Consider the following 23,183-nt stretch of genomic DNA (forward strand, 5'->3'; position numbering starts at 1 on the left):
TTGATGTTTTTCATGGTTTTTCTCACTGTTGATGGATGTCTCTTGGAAGTTCAACAACATTGCTGAATGTACACATCTGGTTATTGGATGATTGTTTGATTTTTTTCTCACTGAGGATGTTTTTTCATGGTTTTTCTCACTGTTTGCTGGATGTTTCTTGGATGTCATCATAAGTTCACATCAACAACAACAATTGCTGGATGTTTCTTGGATGTCAACATCGGGTTGGAATACTATAATAACAAGGTGCCATCATCAGATAAGGAAATGTCAATATCGGAATATTCTTATCCGAGAGTTGAAAATACAAACAGGAAAATATAACTGACTGACACAATTTCTCCATGAGACAAGATAAATTTGAAAGCAGAAACGAAAATGGTAAACCATCTGAGGGAATGGTAACTCCTATTAAGAGATACATATTATTTTTTTATTAGGGCGGTTCTCGACTGTGTTCGGTAGAATACACAACTATCATTTGAATAGTGTTATAAGGTCCCCAACCCCAAAGGTCCCCAGGCCCCAAAAGGGCTCCAGGCCCCCAAAAAGGGCCCCCTCCCCACGGGCCACAAAGTGCCCCCCTCCCTAGTTTAGAGGTTTAGGTTGCTATTAGCTTACAGTTTTAGTTAGGGTTATAGTTTAGTTTAGTTGTAGTTCAGAGTCTAGAGTTTCAAGTTAAAGTCTAAGCACTTAGATTTTTAGTTAGAGTTATATTTTATTTTAGTTTTAGTTAAGTGTTTTTGAACTTGCAGTTTAGTTTTAGCTAAACGTTTTAGTTTAGAATTTTAGCCTAGGGTCTTAGCTTAGTTTTTCGTTGCACTTTTAGTTTAGTTTAGTATTAGTTAAGAGTTTTAGTTTAGAGTTGTAGTTTCGTTTTAGTAAAGAATTTTAGTTTAGAGTGGTAGTTTAGTTTTAGTAAAGAGTTTTAGTTTAGAGTCTTAGCTTAGAGTTTTATTTAAAGTTGAGGTTTAGTTTAATTTTAGTTAAGAGTTTTAGTTTAGACTTTGGAGTTTTAGTTTAGAGTTTTATTTAGAGTTATAGTTTAGTTTAATTTTTGTTAAGAGTTTTAGTTCAGAGTTATAGTTTAGTTTTAGTTAAGAGTTTTAGTTTAGAGTCTCAGTTTAGAGTTTCAGTTTGGTATTAGCTTACAGTTTTAATTAGAGTTATAGTAGTTAAGAGTTTTAGTTTAGAGTTTAGAGTTTAACTTTAGAGCCTTAGCTTAGAGTTTTAGTTAGAGTTATCGTTTAGTTTAGTTTCAGTTAAGAGTTTTTGTTTAGAGTTTAGAGTCTTAGCTTAGAGTTTTCAAAAGAGCTATCTATTCTAATTAACCGGCCTTTGTGATTCAGGGGTTTTTGGTTCTAACAAAATTCAAACTTTAGCGTAAAGAGCGAGGTATTGTCTAGGGAGTAAACTCCCTAATATACGTATTAGAAACAAAGGAACATAGAAGTTCGCTACTTAAGTAAATTCGTAAGTTATGTCAGATCAAAATTTCGAAAAAGCTATTTAGCCAAAAAAAGGAAAATTAATATGCGAATTTCTTTTTAATTATTCATGTACGGTGAGCAAAAATCAAAGCTGCATTAATTCAAAAACGTTCAGAAATTAACTAAAAAAAACAAGTTTTTTTTAACTGAAAGTAAGGAGCGACATTAAAACTTAAAACGAAAAGAAATTATTCCGTATATGAAAGGGGTTGTCCCCTCCTCAACGCCTCGCTCTTTACGCTAAAGTTTGACTCTGTCTTAAAACTTTATTTTTAAAAAAAAAAAAAACTTATGAGTTAAGTGCGTGGCGTTGAGGTGGGGACAACCCCAGTAGGAACCTATCATGAGTTCCGAAACTGACATCATTTACGCATGTTTTCATGGTTTTTCTCACTGAGGATGTTTTTTCATGGTTTTTGTCACTGAGGATGTTTTTTCATGGTTTTTCTCACTTTGATGTTTTTTCATAGTTTTTATCACTGTAGATGGATGTCTTTTCGAAGTTCAACAACATTGCTGAATGTAGACATCTTGTTATTGGATGATTGTTTGATGGTTTTTCTCACTGTTGATGGATGTCTCTTGGAAGTTCAACAACATTGCTGAATGTACACATCTGGTTATTGGATGATTGTTTGATGGTTTTCTCACTGAGGATGTTTTTTCATGGTTTTTCTCACTGTTTGCTGGGCGTTTCTTGGATGTCATCATAAGTTCACATCAACAACAACAATTGCTGGATGTTTCTTGGATGTCAACATCGGGTTGGAATACTATGATAACAAGGTGTCATCATCAGATAAGGAAATGTCAATATCGGAATATTCTTATCCGAGAGTTGAAAATACAAACAGGAAAAGATAACTGATTGACACAATTTCTCCATGAGACAAGATAAATTTGAAAGCAGAAACGAAAATGGTAAACCATCTAAGGAAATGCTAACTCCTATTAAGAGATACATATTATTTTTTTATTAGGGCGGTTCTCGACTGTATTCGGTATAATACACAGCTATCATTTGAATAGTGTTATAAGGTCCCCAACCCCAAAAGCCCCCAGGCCCCCAAAGGCCCCCGGACCCCCCCAAACTATACCTCTAAGCTAAGACTCAAAACTAAAACTCCAATATCTAAACTAAACTAAACTATAACTCTAACAAAAAAAATTCTAAGCTAAGACTCTAAACTAAAACTCTAAATTCTCAACTAAAACTAAAGTAAACTATATATAGAACTAAAACTATAAGCTGAGACTATAAACTAAAACTCTAAATTCTAAACTAAAACTAAAGTAAACTATAAATAGAACTAAAACTCTAAGCTAAGACTCTAAACTAAAACTCTAAACTCTAACTAAAACTCTAAGCAAAGACTCTAAACTATAAACATAAACTGTTAACTAAAAGTAAACTAAACTATAACTCTAACTAAAACTCTAAGCTAAGACTCTAAAACTAAAACTCTAAACTAAAAATCTTAACTAAACTAACTCTAAACTAAAACTCTTATCTAAAACAAAACTAAACTAAAAGTGCAATGAAAAAACTCTAAGCTATGACTCTACTCTAAAACTCTAAGCTAAAACGTTTATTTAAAACTAAACTACAAGTCCAAAAACACTTAACTAAAACTAAAATAAAATATAACTCTAACTAAAACTCTAAGTGTTGAGAGTCTAACTTGAAACTCTAGACTCTAAACTATAACAAAAACAAAACTATAATTCTAACTAAAACTGTAAGCTAATATCAAACTAAAACTCTTAACTAAAACTAAACTAAACTATAACTCTAAGAAAAACTCTAAGCTACGACTCTTAACTAAAACTCTGAATTAAAACTAAACTAAGCTATAACTCTAACTAAAACTCTAAGCTAAGACTCAAAACTAAAACTTCAATATCTAAACTAAACTAAACTATAACTCTAACAAAAAAAACTGTAAGCAAAGACTCTAAACTAAAACTCTAAATTCACAACTAAAACTAAACTAAACTATAAATAGAACTAAAACTATAAGCTAAGACTCTAACCTAAAACTCTAAACTATAAATTAGAATATAAGCTAAGACTATGAAATCTCGATAGGAATTATTAGGTATAACTAAACTAAGCTACACCTAAGACTAAAACTCTAAGCTGAGACTATAAACTAAAACTCTTAACTACTATAACTCTAATTAAACTTCTAAGCTTATACCAAATTGAAACTCAAAACTAAAACTCATATCTAAGACTAATCTAAACTAAAAATGCTATGAAAAAAGTATAAGCTATGACTCTAGTCTAAACCTCTAAGCTAAAACGTTTAGTTAAAACTAAACTACAAGTCCAAAAACTCTTAACTAAAACTAAAATAAAATATAACTCTAACTAAAACTCTAAGTGTTGAGAGTCTAACTTGAAACTCTAGACTCGGAACTATAACTAAACTAAAATATAACTCTAACTAAAACTGTAAGCTAATATCAAAACTAAAACTCTAAACTAAAACTCATATCTAAAACTAAACAAAAACTTCAAACTAAAACTCTTAACTAAAACTAAACTAAACTACAACTCCAAACTAAAACTCTTAATTAAAAATAAACTACAACTCTAAACTAAAACTCTTAATTAAAACTAAACTACAACTCTAAACTAAAACTCTTAACTAAAAGTAAACTATAGGTCTAAACTAAAACTCTTAACTAAAACTAAAGTAAACTATAACTCTAACTAAAAGTCTAAGCAAACACTAAATTAAAACTCTAGACTCTAAACTAAACTAAACTATAACTCTAACTAAAACTCTGAACTCTAAACTAAAACTTATCTAAAACTAAACAACACCTCTAAACTAAAATTCTTAACTAAGACTACACTAAACTATAACTCTAAGAAAAACTCCAAGCTAAGACAATAAACTAAAAGTCTGAATTAAAACTAAACTAAACTATAACTCTAACTAAAACTTTAAGCTAAGACTCAAAACTAAAATTCCAATATCTAAACTAAAACTCTTAACCAAAACTATAACTCTATTTTAAATTCTAAAGTGAAACTGTAAACTAAAACTCTAAGATCTAAACTAAACTCTTAAGTATAACTAAACTAGAGATCTAAACTAAAGCTCCTAAATAAAACTAAACTAAAATATAAATCTAACAAAAACTCTAGGCTAAAACTCTAAATTCTCAACTAAGACTAAACTAAACTATATATAGAACTAAGTCTCTAAGCTAAGGTTCTAAACTAAAACTCTAAGTTCTAACTAAAACTCTACGCTACGACCATAAACTCTAAACAAAAACAGTAAACTAACACCACACTGAAACTTAAAACAAAAACTTTTGTCTAGATCTAATACAAACTTACAGTGCAACGAAAACTCTAACTCTAAACTAAAACTCTTATCTAAAACTAAACAACACTTCTAAACTAAAATTCTTAACTAAAACTAAACTAAACTATAACTCTAAGTAAAATGCTAAGCTAAGACTCTAAACTAAAACTCTGAATTAAAACTAATCTAAACTATAACTCTAACTAAAACTCTAAGCTAAGACTTAAAACTAAAACTCCAATATCTAAACTAAAACTCTTTAACTAAAACTATACTTAAAGTGTAACTCAAACCAAAATTCTAAAGTAAAACTGTAAGCTAAATCTATAAACTCTAAACTAAACTCTTCAGTATAACTGAACTAGAGGTATAAATTATACCTTTTAACTAAAATTAGATTAAAACTCTAAACTCTAACTACAACTAAACTAAACTCTAACCAAAAAACTTTTAACAAAAACTCTAATCTAAAACTCTAAATTAAAACGCTAAAGTCTAACTAAAACTCCAAGCTAAGACTCTAAACTCTACACAAAAACTATTAACTAAAACTCTAAGCTAATACTCTAAACTAAAACTCTTAACTACTATAACTCTAACTAAAACTGTAGGCTAAAACAAAACTGTAACTCTGAACTAAAAAGCTGAACTAAAACTAAACTAAAAATGTGTACTAAAGCTCTTAACAAAAATTAAACTAAACTATAACTCTAACTAAAATTCTAAGCTAACGTTCTAAGCTAAAACTCGAAATTCTAACTAAAACTCGAAGCTAAGACTCTAAACTCTAAACAAAAACTCTTAACTAAAACTAAACTAAACTCTAACTCTAACTAAAACTCTAAACTAAGGCTCTAAAGTAAAACTCTAAACTCTAAACTAAAACTCTTAACTACTATAATTCTAACTGAAATTGTAAGATAATACCAAACTGAAACTCTAAAGTAAAACTCTTAACTAAAACTAAACTATAACTCGGAACTAAAACTCTTAAAAAAAATTAAACTAAACTATAACTCTAACTAAAACTTTAAACTCTAAACTAAAACTCTAAAGTCAAAACTAAAACTCTAAAGTCAAAACTAAAACTCTTACCTAAAATTAAATTAAACTATAACTCTAACTAAAACTCTAAGCTAAAACTCTAAACTAAAACCCTTAACTAAAACTAAACTACAACTCTAAACTAAAATTTTTAGTTTTCTAAACTCTAATTTAAACTTTTTGAATTATATTATTTCAATTGTATCATTCTGAAACTTCACCAAAGTATCTTTTAGTAATCTTTAACTCTCTTTTGTAGTAATCTTTAATTTTTTTGCATCTTAAATAATAATCTTAGAGTTTTGACTTTTTGAATTATATTTTTTCGATTGTATCATTCTGAAATTTCACCAAAGTATCTTTTAGTAATCTTTAACTCTCTTTATGTTGATCCCATGCAAAAAAGTGCTTATAATTGTCATTTTCATCAATCATCAACAGTTAGCACATCTTTTCCAACCGAATAAATCTTTATGCTTCAGTTCATTACCTTAGACAATTTTCCCATGCTGTTTGCTTTATTAGCTGTTTGGATTCATTCTTATCTTGTATAGCTTCACAAGTCCAAAAATCAAAAACTTCGTTTTCAGCCATCCTCCATGAATTTTATTTGCTTCAATTACGTTAAATAAGGACAAAGACCACAGTGCCTTTCCATCATAAACAATAAGTAGAAACAACAGGGAAATTTTTATACAAGACAGTGGAATGCAACTTTAATTGAATATTTTGACCCCATATCAAAGGGCCGTCCTCAGCAAAACACACGAAGAAAAAAACAATATAAAAGAAACTCACATTAAAATTCGATAATTAAAACTGAAAAAAGTTATTTAAAATTAAAAAAACAGCCCTAGCATCAATACTTAAAGGAAGTTCAGCCAGGACTTCCTTGAAGTAATGATGCTAGGGCTAATCAATATGCTTCTAGGGATGAATATATCTCAAACGGCAAGGGCTCTGGGTTATGCAAATGTGCTATTGTTCACATAGAGTTTTCACAGTTAATACAGTTGCGCTGACTTAGTGAAGAGCAATAGACCTTCCACGTGTTCCTTTTGGCCGTTTCTTAGAGTAAGGATATCCATAAATGCTTAAGATCTGGATTTTTTTATTGAAAATTGGAAGTTAAAGTGCTCTTTTGAAGGGTCAAAGCTTTCAAAAGTAGTCAACCCCGTTTCTATCCTCTTTATACCCTATGCATCCGATTGGCATTGAGTCAACATTTATAGCTGGCCTACAGACTCAGAATGCACTAAAGGACAAGAGTGTATGGCCTTGTAAACTCCAATGTAGTATCAGGGGCAAGGGTCTTAAATGTGTAAACAAAAAATTGGTAAAAAATTGGCAAAAAATTGGTGTTCGAAAATTGGTAGAAAAGGCTAGCTTTATAATTTATTCTTGGATGCCTGATGTGCTTGAAACTATTACCGGTTGTTCTTTTGTTGAACAGGACCAATATATCATTAGAGAAGGAAATACATTAAGGGGCCAACGTATTTACTGATAACTCTGTTCTTCAATCAAGTTGACACATTTTAAACATCCTGGGCAAGAAGAACCCAATGTATAAAAACAAAAGGCAAAAGAAATAAACAATAAGAACAAAAGAAATTAGTTCTTCCAAAATGGATAAAATACTTTGAAAAAGCACGCAAAATGACAAAAATCAATTAAAACTGGTTTCAAGAAGATGCTAATATCAAAATAGATAGCTGGCAAGGATAGCTGTTTGTATATTTGTACATGTTTGTATATTTGGTCTGTAAAAACGTTCAAATTATCATTTTATTCCGAGATGCGCTTTTCATGTCTTATCGTAAGAATGAAAAATAATATATTTCCAAATTATTTCAAAAAACTTCCTTTCTTGTCTTGTTATTTCTGCAGTAAATCATAGTAGTTTTTTGTTTATAGGCTTTTGTCGACTGTCAGTCTAAAGTTTTAAACAAATAAAATATTGGTGATTTACGCAAAATTACAAAAGAATTCATCTTAAAGCATGAAGCAGCATTTTCATTATATTTTCTAATCATATATACCGTACCGGTCGCTTGTCTTCGAACCACAGACAATTTGAGCTTATTCATGATGTCATGACGTCACCAAATGTTTGATACAGCCACCCTGTGAAAAATTCGAATTCTTTCTTAAAGAAAGCTGCTTCGCCGCCAAGTCCCGGGACTCAAAAAGTAGCAGGCATCTATATAGGGATTCTCATTGTCGCTTGTCTCCTAACCGGAGAAAATTGGAGCATTTTCTTGATGTCATGACGTCACCAAAGGAGCGATACAGCAACCCTGTGAAAAAAAACGAATTCTTTCTTAAAGTCCTGACCTATTTAGATCGTTTTGTGGCCAGTCATTGCTGTTCCTTGTTTTCCAACCGTAGATTTCATTATCCATTTTTGTTTATCATTACTTCAGAAAGTTTTATTTTGTGGCCAGTCATCGCTGTTTCTTGTTCTCCAACCACAGACTTCATTGTCCAATTTTTTCATCTTTACCTCAGAAAGGTTTTTCCACGCCCCTTGTTTCAGTAGTGTAGATTCATACATCCTGTTATTTAATTTCTTAATGTGTTACAGATAACAAATATGTCTTTTTTAGTTTAAAACCACAGATCACTCTTCAAAATTTCGTTTACAATTCAATTTTATTCTCACTATCGTTTGTTCTGTGCCATTTTGTTAAGCTGTTAAGATTCTCAGCTTCACCAGTTTTCTAATCACATTTATCCATGCTTCATTTTCATCAATCCACCCCTTAAACATTTTAAATGAACTCAATTCAGAATTAGCGCCTTTTTGAGATTATGATTTTTTTGTTATTGGACCTTTAACTTTTGCCTTGGCTTGTCTTTTGCCATTATCAAAAACATAACACAAACATTTGTTTTTAATAGAGGCTGATACTATTTCAGGTTCAGATAAGATTGTCTACAGTAAAATGGGCACTGTCAGCCCCCCTGATTTTACCTCAACAATCTTTTTAAAACTTTATGTAAATTAAACCTGACCCAAGAGTAAATACGTTATTAGTTTTGTAAAGTAAGCATTCTAACGCATAATTCTTTATCTGATTTTTTTTTTTTAGAAAATGCTGTTCTTATTATTTATCACCAAATGCATAAAAGTTTATGTTTACATTAATTTCCTATACCATCCTCGTTTTCTATGAAAAGCTCTGAGATTATTTCTAGCTAGACAAAGAAAATGGGGATACCTTAACAGCTTGATGGTACATACAACTGAAGAAATCAAAATAAACAACAATAATTTAACTTATCAACATGATTAAACTTTTTACTAAAAAAAAACCAGACGAGAGAAGGAGAGTTATCAAGAAATCCGACTCAAAGGAAAGCTTCAGTTAATCCTTTAAGAATTCAAAAAGATTTTGGAGAGTTAGATCTTGCAAAGACATGCGCAATAGAGTTTCCTGACAAAGATGACCTGTTTAATTTTAAGCTTGTGATATGTACTGATGAGGGCTTCTATAAAGGTGGCAAATTTATTTTCAACTTCAAAATTGGTCAAGAATACCCTTATGATGCACCGAAAGTGAAATACGAGACGGCGATATACCACCCCAATATTGATTTAGAGGGCAATGTCTGTTTAAACATCCTCAGAGAAGATTGGAAACCAGTACTTACTATAAAATCTGTTGTTTATGGCCTCTTACACCTCCTCTTAGAACCAAATCCTGAAGATCCGTTGAACAAAGAAGCAGCAAATGTACTACAAACAAATAAACACATATTTGAGCAGAATGTTCAGCGATCCATGCGCGGTGGAACTATACCTAATGATTTTTAGACTTGGAAGTTTACCGCTGTGAAGACACAGTTTCCTAATCTGAGTGCAAAAGCTTGTATAATCAAGGAAGGGCTAAAAATTGGGCAGTGGATTTATTGGCGTTTCCGAGTTCACTGAAATTCCATGTAGCTGATTTAACTGTGTGTCTCCAAGTAATAAGAGCTTGTACCAGGTGTACTCCAAAATGTCCCATTTATGCGAGGCCCCACATTTCAACCAAATAACCTTGTCATGGTTATCCTTGTCTATAACCTTGCTAATTGTGCTAATTGTGGTGAATGTCATGTCTCTTTCAGCCTTATTTCTTTAAACGAGGAATAATTGAATATATAAGTATGCATTTATTTATATTTATTTTCTCGAAAACGGGTTCATAATTTTTTGGAATATTGGCATCCTGAGATTTCCTGTCCTGAATTAGTGATCTACATAGGTCACAAGATTGATAAAATTAGTTGAGAATCTTGATTTTGGAGGAATAAATTATATGAGTGACGTCATATTTGAGCGTATTTCAAGAGCACAGATATGCCGTTTTTGCCTCAGGAGTTTTTGGTGTCTATGACGCAGGCAAAACTACACAAAAACGTAGCTAAGTATAAAAATACAATTAAAAATGTCTTGCTTTCAGGCTTTCAAAGGAAAGTAAAGAAAAATACTAAAGCCTAATACACGAACAGATAAAATTTTTGTGGGACCTTCAAACATAGCTCTTGAAATTGATCAGCTGATGAGCCATTTCCTGAGGTCTATTTTTCAGGTCAAGCTAATTAGCAGTATTTACAAGAATTTACCAAGGAAAGGCCAAAGAAGCATTACTTAAAAGGAAGCGGGTGAGGGTTCAAACATAGACTCCCAAAGTCGAAACAAGGCTAGGGTCAACAATACTTTCACAAGGCTTAGAAGACCAATCTGCCAGCTGCATCTTTAAAGAAATTAATTAAGAAAACTTTTTCCAAAAAATAAGTTTTTTAAAATAAAATAAAATAAAGAACTCCATTAAACCAAAAATGAACAAAAATAGAATCAAATAATCTACCAAACATACAACTGCCACAAATCAGTATCAATAAATAAATAAAACCCAAAACAAACAGAAATTAAAATAAACAACAGAGTCAAACTCAAAACAAGCAGAAATTAGTGTGAGTAGGGTTCTTAATCCTATGTTTTCTAAAAGCCAGAATATAATTCGTACTTTAATGAAAAAAATTCAAATGAATTTACTGCAAAAAAATGTGCATTGTCAGTTTAATATACATATGCTGATATTTATTCCTTAAAATCTTTATTAATTTTTGATTTCTTAAAGTTATATAAATGAAAACATTTATAGGAATTTTTTTCAGTAAAGTAAAATTGTATTCTGGCTTTTGGAAAGATAGGGGGTTTAGAACCCTGCTCATATCAATTTCTGCTCGTTTTGAGTTTGAATCTGTTGCTTATTTTAATTTCTGTTTGTTTTGGGTTTTATTTATTTATTGATACTGATTTGTGGTAGTTGCATACTTACAAGATTATTTGATTCTATTTTTGTTCATTTTTTGTTTAATAGAGTTCTTTACCTTTTTTTGGAAAAACTTGTTTTGTGGAAAATGTTTTTAAAAAATTAATTTATGTTCGTTTTATATTGACATAGTCTTTTTCAGGGAAAAAGACTGAGCCTCTTCTAGAGTTAAACAACCATCCCTTTCATAAAAGCCTTAAATACCTCCTGGGTATAACTTACAACCCTTGTCCCCTATCTCTTGCGTTTGTTTCAACCCCAAAAGCCTTGTTATATGATATGTAGACTATATTGAATAGAATGGCTATCTAAAAATTTCTATTAATTGCATTTCGAGACAATACGACGAGTGTGTGGGGAACAAAGTGACCTCCGATCCCTTTGGCTCTGAAAAAGAACACTAGAGAGTCTGATTACCAATCCAATGAGCCCCTCCGATCTTTATATGACCATGCTTTCAATAAAAAACCTTATATGCCCCCAGGGCAAACTTACAACCCTTGTCCTGAAGGCTGAGGGATTTGTTATCCTCAAAGACATAATTTCCAGACCTTAAAAATACATAGAACAAAATGGCTATCTCAAAATTTTGATTGAAAGTGTTTGGGAAAATGATGGGCGTAGAGGGGGGCATTTGCCCTCTGATCACTTTCTACTAATAAAAAAGGCACTAGTCCTCTCAGTTTCTAACAGAATGAGCCCTTTATGAGGCTTCTACGACAAAACTTTCTATAAAAACCTTATATGCCCCAAGGGCATAACTTACGACCCTTGTCCTGAGGGAAATGGGGGAGGGTTGTCAACCTCAAAGACATAATTTCCAGAATTTTCCACTACGAGGAACAAAATGACCATATAAAAATGTTGAGCGAAAATGTTTGGGAAAATGATGGGTATGGGGGGGGGGGCTGATTCCCCCTCCGAGCACTTTTGACCATTAAAAAAGGTAATAGAACTCTCAATTTCGAAAAGAATAGCCCTTCTTGAAGTTTTTACGACAACGCTTTCTATAAAAACCTTATATGTCCTCAGGGCATAACTTGTAGCCTTATCCTGGGGGTTGCAGAGTAATTTAAGGATTCAGAGAATCCTTAAATTACAACCCTTGCCCTGAGGGCTGTGGGGGAGTTGTCATCCTCAAAGACCTAATTTCCAGAACTTTCAACTACGTTGAAAAAAGTGGCTATCTCAAAATTTTGATTGGACGTGTTTGTGGAAATGGTGGGCACGAGAGGGGGTTACCTGCCCTCCAATCACTCTACTATTATAAAGGAAACTAGCCCTTCCAATGTTTAATCGAATGAGCCCTTTTTGAAGTTTCTACGACAACCCTTTCTATAAAAACCTTATATGCCCCCAAGGCATAACTTACAACCCTTGCTCTGAGGGGTGTGGGGGGTTTGTCATCCTCAGAAACATAATTTCCAGATCGTTCAATTACGTTGAAGAAAATTGCTATCTAAAAATTTTTATTGGATGTGTTTGGGGAAATGGTGGGTGTGAGAGGGGGGTTAATTACCCTCCTATCACTTTCAACTATTAAAAAGTCCACTAAACTTTTCAATTTCCTATTGAATGAGCCCTTTTTGAAGTTTCTACGACAGCGCTTTCTATAAAAATCTTATATGTCCTCAGGGCATAACTTACAACCCTTGCCCTGAGGGGTCTGAGGGGGTTATCATCCTCAAAGACCTAATTTCTAAAAGATTCAACTACGTTAAAAAAAAGGCTATCTCAAAATTTTGATTGGATGTGTTTAAGGTAATGGTGGGCGCGAGAGGGGGTTACTTGCCCACCAATCACTTTCTCCTATTAAAAAGGACACTAGCCCTTTCAATTTGCAATCGAATGAGCCCTTTTTTAAGTTTCTACGACAACCGTTTCTAAAAGAATCTTAAATACCCCCAGAGCATAACTTACAACCCTGGCCCTGAGGGGTGTGGGGAATTTGTTATCCTCAAAGACATAATTTCCAAAACATCAACTATGTTGAACAAAACAGATATCTAAAAATTCTGATTGTCTGTGTTTGGGGAAATGGTGGGCGTGAGAGGGGGTTAGCTGCCCTCCAATCACTTTTAAGTATTAAAAAGGGAACTAGCCTCTTCAATTTCCAATCAACTGAGTCCTTTTTGAAGTTTTTACGACAATGCTTTCTGTAAAAACCTTATGTCCCCCAGGGCATAACTTACAACACTTGCCCTGAGGGCTGTGGGAGGAGTGTCCTCCCCAAAGACATAATTTCCAGATATCTCAACTACTTTAAACAAAATGGCTATCTCAAAATTCTAATTGGAGTTTTGGGGGAAATGGTAGGCGTGCAAAGGGTGTTAGTTGCCTTCCAATCACTTTCGGCTATTAAAAAGGGCACAATCCCTTTAGCTTTTTTCATTGAGCTTTTTTGTACCTTTAGGATGTTAACAAAATTCAACGTGAAAACTGGGTAACAGGTTTTTTGGAAATTTTGAAATTAGGACATTTTCGAAAATACAAAATTTTTATGCGTAAATGCACATTAAGGCCCCAAAGAAGAACCTGTGGTACCCACAAAATCAAAATTCAAATTATCCGAGTATTTATATTTTGATCTCTTCGCAATTCACTGTACCATAAACTTGATAAAATTAGAATTTTACATTTAAAACTAGTCCAAATTATAACTTTGAGGATTTTTGTTCGATGTTTTTATTTTGCTCTTTATTCCCTAAGAAGATAGACCTAGTGCTGGTATTACCGTCAATGAGATAAATAATGCTAAGCTATTTATTAATATTCAAATTATTTATCAAGTCAAAACTATTAATTAAAAAATTCAAAAGAAATTAAGGCAAGACCACTTCAATTACTTATTCGACAAAGAGATCAACACGTATAAACTCCTCAAATACAAAGAGAATGCATTCCACTAATCACTGCTGCTTATAATCACCTGGCATTTCCTTGTTATCAAGCTTCCGAGCAGTTGACCTCGTAACCCTTCCTGTCACAGGTGGTTGAACCTTCCCTGGCTTTTCAAATTTGGTTTCAGGAAAACGACCGCCAACAGAAGCCGAAGTTCCTGAAAAAGAAAAATATTTGAAGTTCGACCATATAAAAAACTATTATTCTTTTTTTTATGGAGACGGTTCTGAATGAAGCAAAAAAGTTCAAAGGAAAACGATGCTGCCTTCGATACCCTCAATACCCGACACTCCCGAATTTTTGATTCGGGAGAGGAACTTTTAGCGAAGAACTGTTTTAATTGTTTCCCGACAACAGTATATTCTATTACAGATTTCCTCAACAATGAATTTGAACACTTTTTGAAACCGATGTTACAGTTACACACACTGGGATCTTATCAAATGTATCTGGAAGATCCAGTTTTATAACTCTACGGGATCCACAGCTCTTCAATATCAGCATACTGAAATTAGATTAAACTAAACTGTGCAAGTCCGAATCCCTAAAAAAACAAGAAAAATATTTGAACCCATGAACTTCTGCAATTGCAAGATGTTGTAAGTTTGCAACTATGAAAGAAGAATGTTTTATTTTTCACAAATATGCAACATTTAACTTTTTTGTATCTTTAGGATGTAGACAGAATGCAGCGTTAAAACTGGGTAACAGGTTTCTTGGACATATTGAACATTTTTTTAGAGTATAAAGTCCTCGAAAGAAATCAAGATAACCGGTGAAATTTTGAATTTTAGATATAAAATAGTTCAAGCCTCACCTTAGGTCGATTCTTAACGTAAATTTTTTTAATCTACGTCTAGAAATTAACTTTGACCCTACATAAGTTTCTTACCCATGTTTTTACGTTTATTAGTAGAGGCGTAAAGAACAGTTCACCAGAAACTCCGGTTTTTGGTGAACTGTTTGAAAATCAAACATTTCTGACATTGATTTTCAATATCAACCGTTTGATTTTTGGTTTGAAAATCAAATTTTTCTAGCCATATCCAGGATTTTATTTGGGGCGAGGGTACACATTTTTTTTTAGAAAACATCAAAAATTTGTTTATATACTTTTTTGTTACTTTCTTACGAGTCGAACAAAATTGGAGAGGGGAAGAGGGTCCAAACCCATGGCCCCCTCCACTGGTTATCCAAAAAATATCACTTTTTTCGTTATCAGGCAGTTTCACTGTTTCTTATATCCTTGACCGAGGCTCATTGGCAATATACATTTGACCGAGTGGGGACAGTTGTGGGTTAAAATATAACATTAATATATGAAAATAATAATATTTTCGAAAACACTAAATTTTTGTGCATAAATGCACATTAAGGCCCCAAGGAAGAAGGACCTGTTGTACCCGCAACATCAAAGTTCAAATTATTTGAGTATTTTATTTTTATCTCTTCGCAATTCAATGTACTATAAACTTGATAAAATTAGAATTTTACATTTAAAACCAGTCCAAATTATGACTGTAAGGATTTTCGTTCAATGTTTTTACTTGGCTCTTTATTCCCTAAGAAGATAGACCAAGTAATGGTATTACCGTCAATGAGATAAATAATGCTAAACCATTTATTTATATTCAAATTATTTATCAAGTGAAAACTATTCATTAAAAAAATTAAAAAAAAATGAAGGCAGACCACTTCAATTACTTATTCGACAAAGAGATCAACACATATAAACTCCCCAAATACAAAGAAAATGCATTCCATTAATTACTGCTGCTTATAATCACCTGGCATTTCCTTGTCATCAAGCTTCCGAGCAGTTGACCTCGTAACCCTTCCTCTTACAGGTGGTTGAACCTTCATTGACTTTTCAGATTTGGGTTCAGGGAAACGACCGCCAGGAATAGCTTTGCTTACATCGTGAACTGGCTGAAAAAGCTGTCCAATATAGACTTTAGACTCAATATCAGGTACAAGCAGTGAAGCTCTTTGGTAATATCTAATCGCTTCAACCATGTTTCCAGTTTGTTCAAACTGGACACCCTTAAGAAATAGATCTTTAGCTTCAGAATCATGGTCAGATTGGATAACAATTTCAGGTTTTTTCATAGCCCGTCCCTTTAATTCATCAACCCACTGGGCACTAAACTCTCCTAACGCATCTGAAGAAGTATTTGAGGAGGATGGCTCATCTTCACTCCGAGAAGCCGAAATTCCTGGAAAACAAATATTTGAAGTTCGACAATGTAAAAAACTATTATTATTTTTTTTTATGGAGGAGGTTCTGATTCTCTGAAGATTTGGAATGAAGCAAAAAAAGGGTTAAAGATTTCTTACCCTTAGTCTTCTTAATATTTATTTTCATATCCATTCTAGTACCCCGAACTCGCAAAACCACTAAAAGTTCATTCATTTCGTTCAAATTTTGATCTAGGGTGCTTAAATCATCAGCATAAACTAAGTCCAGGACATTTTTCCCTCCCCATTTGATTCCATGGTCTCCCAATGTCTTTCTTGTGCTTCTTAAGACTTATCTATCAAAACGATCCATTTAAAGGGGGTAGAACATAACCCTGCTTAACTCCTGATTTAATACAAAATCAGCTGCTAACCTCATTTCCTACCTTAACCGCAGCAGTGTTATTCTCGTACATAGCACTGATTACTTTAATGTATTTGTCTGGTATACCAAACAAGGGTAAGACCTTTGCTAATGCTCATTTATCAACAGAATCGAACGCTTGCTCATAATCTATATAACTGTGGACCAAAGGTGTTTGACAAATCAGGCGCTTCTCAATTGTTAACTTAAGAGCGAAAATTTGGTCGGAACATCCTCTACCTTTTCTGAAACCGCACTGTTTTTCTCTTAAAGCTTTGTCTACAGCATCTCTCAGTTTAAAAAATATCATATTATTAAGTAATTTGCTACCGACAGAGACCAGACTATGCCTTGATAATTACCACACTCACTCTTATCACCTTTCTTGTACAGTGGTTTCTTACCCATGTTTGGAAGCCTGAATAAAGCTGTGAACAGTACATTTTTACGTTTGTTAGTAGAGGCGTCCAGAACAGTTCACCAGAAACTTCGGTTTTTGGTGAACTGTTTGAAAATCAAACATTTCTGACATTGATTTCAATATTAACCGTTTGATTTTTGGTTTGAAAATCAGATTTTTCTAGCCATATCCAGGATTTTTTTTGGGGCGGGGGTACAAATTTTTTTTCTAGAAAACCTCAAAAATTTGTTTATATCCCCGCTGATTACCCAAAAGTATCACTTTTTTTGTTATCAGGCAGTTTACCTGTTCTTATATCCTTGACCGAGGCTCATTGGCAATATACCTTTGACCAAGTGGGAACAGTTGTGGGTTAAAATATAACACTAATATATGAAAATAATAATACTTTCGAAAACACTAAATTTTTATGCGTAAATGCATATTAAGGCCCCAAAGAAGAAGGACCTGTGGTTCCTGCAACATCAAAATTCAAAGTTTCCAAATATTTATATTTTTATATCTTCACAACTCAGGGTACAGTAAACTTGATAAAATTAGAATTTTACGTTTAAAACCAATCCAAATTATGACTTTAAAGATTTTTGTTCAATGTTTTTATTTTACTCTTTATTCCCTAAAAAGATAGACATAGTGTTGGTATTACCGTCAATGAGATAAATAATGCTAAGCCATTTATTGATATTCAAATTATTTATCAAGTCAAAACTATTAATTAAAACAAAATTCAAAACAAATGAAGGCAGGGCCACTTCAATTACTTATTCGACAAAGAAATCAACACGTATAAACTCCTCAAATACAAAGAAAATGCACTCAATTAATTACTGCTGCTTATAATCACCTGGCATTTCCTTGTCATCAAGGTTCCGAGTAGTTGACCAGTAGAATTGACCAGAGGAAGTATTAACCCTTCCTCTCACAGTCACAGGTAATTGAACCTTCCCTGGCTTTTCAGATTTTGATTCAGGAAAACGACCGCCCACAGAAGCCGAAGTTCCTGGAAAAACAAACATTTGAAGTTCAATAATGTAAAAAACTATTATTCTTTTTTTTTATGGAGGCGGTTCTGATTCTCCCAAAGATTTGGAATGAAGCAAAGAAATGGGTTAAAGATCAAAAATACAACCTTTGATACTCTCAATACTCTGAAACACTCTGTAACTCCTCACATCCAATGAAAATGTATGCCATTAATTACTGCTGCTTGTAATCACCTGGCATGTCCTTGTCACGAAGCTTCCGAGCAGTTGACCTCCACAGAAATATAATACAATGCTCTATCGTAATCATAGGCTCATAAAAAGGCTGCATTGGCCGAACGATTGATAGGAACTATTCGACTTTTAATTTCAAGATACTGTACATTGAAAAATACGGCTGCTTTTATTCATGATTTAGATAAAATCATGTTGATTTATAATCAACGAACCCATCGATCATTGTCAAACTCAACCCCTAGGGAAGTTCATCACGCTGATCCTTATATATTTGATACTTTTCTTAAACAATATTCCAATGAAATGATTGTAAAGAAAAAATTGAATGTTGGTGATACTGTTCAAATTAATAGAACAACTAATGTTTTTGAAAAGGGCAATTACTTGTGGTCCACTGAACTTTGTAAAGTGGCAAAAATCCTAGACACCAAACCCATAACTTATCTTCTACGAGTCACCAAAGATGAAGAGATTCTTGATGGCTTTTATGACTATGAATTACAAAAAGTTAAAAATAATAGTGAAAATTATCAAATTGAAAAGATATTAAAGAGCCGTACTCACAGGGGCAAGAAACAGTTACTTGTTCGGTGGCTAGCATACAACTCTGATTTTGATTCTTAGATCGGTGTCGAAGACATTAACAATGCTCAATGATTTTTATGTAACATTTATGTCCAACCCTCTACGACCCTCTCTACAATGATTTGAATAAAACAAGTGATTTTTGGACAAAACTCCTGCACCAACAAATTTGGTTATTTAAATGTTGAAGTTGCTCTTGTCGATTGTATTTTCAAAAATACCTACGAAATCCTGAGAAAGGATCGTGTGTATGAGATAAAAGTTATTCCATTCGACTGGTCACACTTTGTCGAGTATGAATGGGTTGAAGAACTTAAATCTAGTGAATATCCACATGTCACACTGAAATATAAAGAATATGGTACTATCACTGATTTGTGTCGTACAATCAATAGAAAAATCTCATATCATAGGAATGGTTCATTCAATTTTAACTATTCAATGGAACATGATAGGATTTAAATTAGCCTACCTGTTGACACTGAAATGATTCATCTAAATGATAATCTGATAGAATTTCTAGGCTTTAAACAGAATATGATAAGTGTTAAAAATGCTGGCATTAGCAGCGGCATGGCTCATACTATTTTTATAGATTATCAACACGGTTCTACCTCGGACGCTGGCAAGTATCTGTACGCGGACTCTGTAGAAACATCGGGAGTTAGCAATTCAAATGTGCCCCTCCTACGTGTTCTTCAACGAAAAACAACCCATGAACATGTTCATCACTATAGTATAAGGCATCTTCAGTATGTTCCTGTAAACACTTCGTATTTGGAACTCAGTCCGTTAACAATAAAAAGTGAATTGGGTGATCCTCTGCCAACATCGAAGGATTTGGCTGTAATTACACATCATTTTCAATCCATTGTCACTGCCCAAAATGAGTAATAGAGGAATTTCTCTTATCAGCACTCACGTCAACTATTCTGCTGATGCTCTTAGACCACGTCGAATATATCAAGAATTAGACTGTTACAAGGGGCGTACTACAATGTTTGGCTATGGTCTTGGTATTTGGTTTGCTAGGCTGTTTCGTTCTGCACTACCCCTTGCCAGAAAATATCTTGTACCCGCTGCATCAAATTTTGCTGCCTCAACACTACAGGACTGGGGACCGGGTAAAAATTTCAACGAGAGTGTTAAAGAAAATATTACCCATTCTGCCAAATCCGCTGGCGAACAATTAATACCCCAGCAAAATAAAAGGGGATTAAAAAGGATGCGTGGTCATCATTAACTCATCAGTATCGACCCAGGTGGGAAGCGAACTGCATATACAAGGACTTTGAGGAATAAAACGAAAAAGACCAATAAGCAGAAGAAGAAAAAGGTTGTTAGATCGAAGAAGGATTTCTTCTCTTAATATAACCTATCTCCCCCACAAGGAATCGCATCCATCAATTACCTTGTCGTTTAATCTGTTCAATGCTAAATATGCTTAATCTAGTGTAAAGTACAGGAACAGTGAACGATTTCGCCCTCAGCAACCCCTGTTGGAAAATATATACTTTCAGATATTTTTCAATGAAGACTATTTCAGTGACTTATCATCAACATTTATTGACTTAAATGTTGCAGTGAAGAAAAAGTCAGACAATACAAGTCCTACTGCTGCCGATGGTCTGTCCAATGAAAACTGTATCCTAAACAACTTGTTCAAACAAATCACTATATTCATTAATGGAACATTGGTGAGCACTAGCAATAATTTATCCAAATATGCAGGCTACATACAATTTATGATGATGACTCAAAAGGCATTTAAGGAGTTAAAAGGACAGGCACTGGGCTATGAATATAGATCAGGTGTTGATACTGACGGTGAGTTAACTGTTGCAGTGACCCAGGAGTACCGTCTTGTTGGAAAATTAAATCATGAAATATTCAATATATCCCAATGGTTGCCTCCCAATGTCAAGATTGACATAAAGTTACAACTAGCTCCATTGAATTTAATTTTGAGAAAAACACTTGCTGCAGCACCTGATGCAAGTGTCATTATCACTTCAGTAATTCTTCATGTTCGAAAAAAACAGGTTATGAGCTCTGTTGCATTGGCAGTGGAAAAGCTGAGAGCCAATGGTAACAATATCAAACTTCTTGTCCCCCATACGATCAAAAATCAATATCACATTGCCACTGGCTCTCGAAGTTATACCGATTCATTATTTATCAATGGAGAAATCCCATCAAAACTCGCTTTGGCCTTTGTGAAGAGTGCTAGTGCCGTTGGATCCTGGACTGCATCCCCGCATAATTTTAATTTTTTTGGTCTATCTAGCCTTGTGTGCAAAGTGAATGGAATTCCGCTGCACACTCTATCATTTGATGAAAAATCCTACCGAACTCTGTATGAGTTGACCATGCAATCCCTAGACCATGACTCACAACTATTTGAAAATGGAATAACCAATTCAATGTTTTCAAAAAATCATGGTGTAATTGTTTTGGACCTTTCTGGCACTCAAGATATTAGCATAGTACGAACAGGGAAGGTATGTTTAGAGTGCTTGTTTGTTACTTCTTTGACTCACAGTATAATATTGGTATTACTGACCCAGTTCAAAAACTATTGGGATATCCAAGCCGATGGTACTGTTCTGCTTGACCTTGCACCATTAATACAAACCAAGTGGTCAGCGTATTTCGTATCAATCTAGGCATGTCCCAGCTCAATGCATATTGCATACCATCGGACTTCATTGAAAAAATTCCAAGTGCTAACAATATCCTAATCATTATTAATAGCAGTCCATCGAGTTTGAAGAAAGGTCATTGGCTATGCATCTTTCAAACAGCGAAGAATGCCAATTTTTTTTTCCTCTTGGCCTATCATATAAATTGTACACTCCACACATCAACAACTTTATTGAGCGCGGTGGGAAAACTATTATTCAAAATCTGAGGAGAGTACAGGATTTAACGACTAGGACATATGGCTTTCATGCACTACTCTTTTTCATGTTCAGATCTCGTGGCAATACCTACAAGCAGTTTCTCAGTATTTACGTTGACTTTCCTCGATTGAACGACTTCCTAGTGGAAAATATGCTTTCAAAGGTGTTTAATATTGATTTTAGTGCCCTACGAACAAAATGTTCAAAAATGTATGTAATATGGTTTATTAATAAAAATAATGCATATAAATGATAAAAACGACTTTTCTACTCTTTAGATTTCTTCTTCTACTACGTATAGGTATTTGTCGAGAACAACTAATGCGAGTATATCATCTGAATTCACTGTATACTGATCCTAAAGTGCTACATGGTCTGGATCACATTTGAACCACTATGTTGTAACTTCACTCTTATCATCTCTTTGTACAGTTAGTGATATTGTTTTCATTCATATTGGAAATTTTGCGTCTTTTAATTTGCTTATTTGAATCAATGTCACAAACAATGTCCTTAAGTGGTGAATAACATTCTGTAACAGTCAAATAAAATCAGCAGGTTTGTAATAATAGTAATCATTGTCTTCACAACGATGAGATGGAAACTAGATTTTCTCCTTGTACTTGTAGTGGAATTGTAGACCTGATTCTTCCTCCCGATACAGCCTAAAACAACTACGATACCAATCTCATAATAGTAGACTAAAATCACGTTTGCGATCCTTTCTAATCTTGCCAGGACAAGTCCTCTCCCACTGATTACATTTATCATGGTGGCAATTAGAGCATAGGTGTCCTCTAGGGTGAGAGTCAAACATCTCTTCAAGACAGAAATTACGACCTTTAATTTGTATGGCATATACTCTATGCAATTTACACGGGTTGCATAATCTGCACTTTTCATCATACTCATCAATCATTGTACAATTCTCACATGATGACCAACTGCCCAGTGTATACATGCATAGTGGACACGTTTAGAACATTTTTTCATGTGTTGACACTCTCACCGCCAAAATGAAATTGATCTACGATCAAAAAATTGAGCGGGAGATAGAGAGGAGTAAATCCTCTTTGAAAAACATCTTTCTTGTGAAAAAATCATAGTCTTAAATTTCTAAGCTAGTGTGTTTAAAAGCAAATCAACAATATAATTTTGTCTTCTCGTGATTAATATGTCAATAAATTGTGTAAATGCCTTTGGACGACGACGTAAAAGCTTCATGCAATAGTCTAATGATGGAGAATCAGTTTTCATTATATCGACAAGCATTCAATGAGAAAATATCTTCCTTTGAATGGAACATTCCAGAAAATCATCATCTAGAATTAAACATGTTTCCATAAACACTAGATTCCCTATGA

The 23,183-nt window shown here is 33.4% G+C and overlaps 1 protein-coding gene and 1 pseudogene across 1 annotated transcript in view; one reads left to right on the plus strand and one right to left on the minus strand.

Moving 5' to 3' along the window:
• Positions 1-9,151: 9,151 nt before the first annotated feature.
• Positions 9,152-9,680, plus strand: LOC148950245 (NEDD8-conjugating enzyme Ubc12 pseudogene; annotated as a pseudogene).
• A 4,301-nt stretch (positions 9,681-13,981) lies between these two features.
• The window catches only part of LOC148950246 (uncharacterized), a 251,772-nt gene continuing 242,570 nt past the window's right edge, over positions 13,982-23,183 (minus strand). The window contains exons 21-23 of the mRNA XM_089091811.1: positions 17,956-18,111; positions 15,876-16,304; positions 13,982-14,245 (exon numbers count right to left, since the gene is read on the minus strand). Of these exons, the coding sequence (XP_088947937.1) occupies positions 14,097-14,245; positions 15,876-16,304; positions 17,956-18,111 (734 nt within the window). The 3' untranslated portion in view covers positions 13,982-14,096. The remainder of the gene's footprint in view (positions 14,246-15,875; positions 16,305-17,955; positions 18,112-23,183) is intronic.

Source organism: Artemia sp. Qi Xiang Cuo, chromosome 7, assembly GCF_049724085.1.
Source record: "Artemia sp. Qi Xiang Cuo chromosome 7, ASM4972408v1, whole genome shotgun sequence".
Lineage (NCBI taxonomy): Eukaryota > Metazoa > Arthropoda > Branchiopoda > Anostraca > Artemiidae > Artemia > Artemia sp. Qi Xiang Cuo.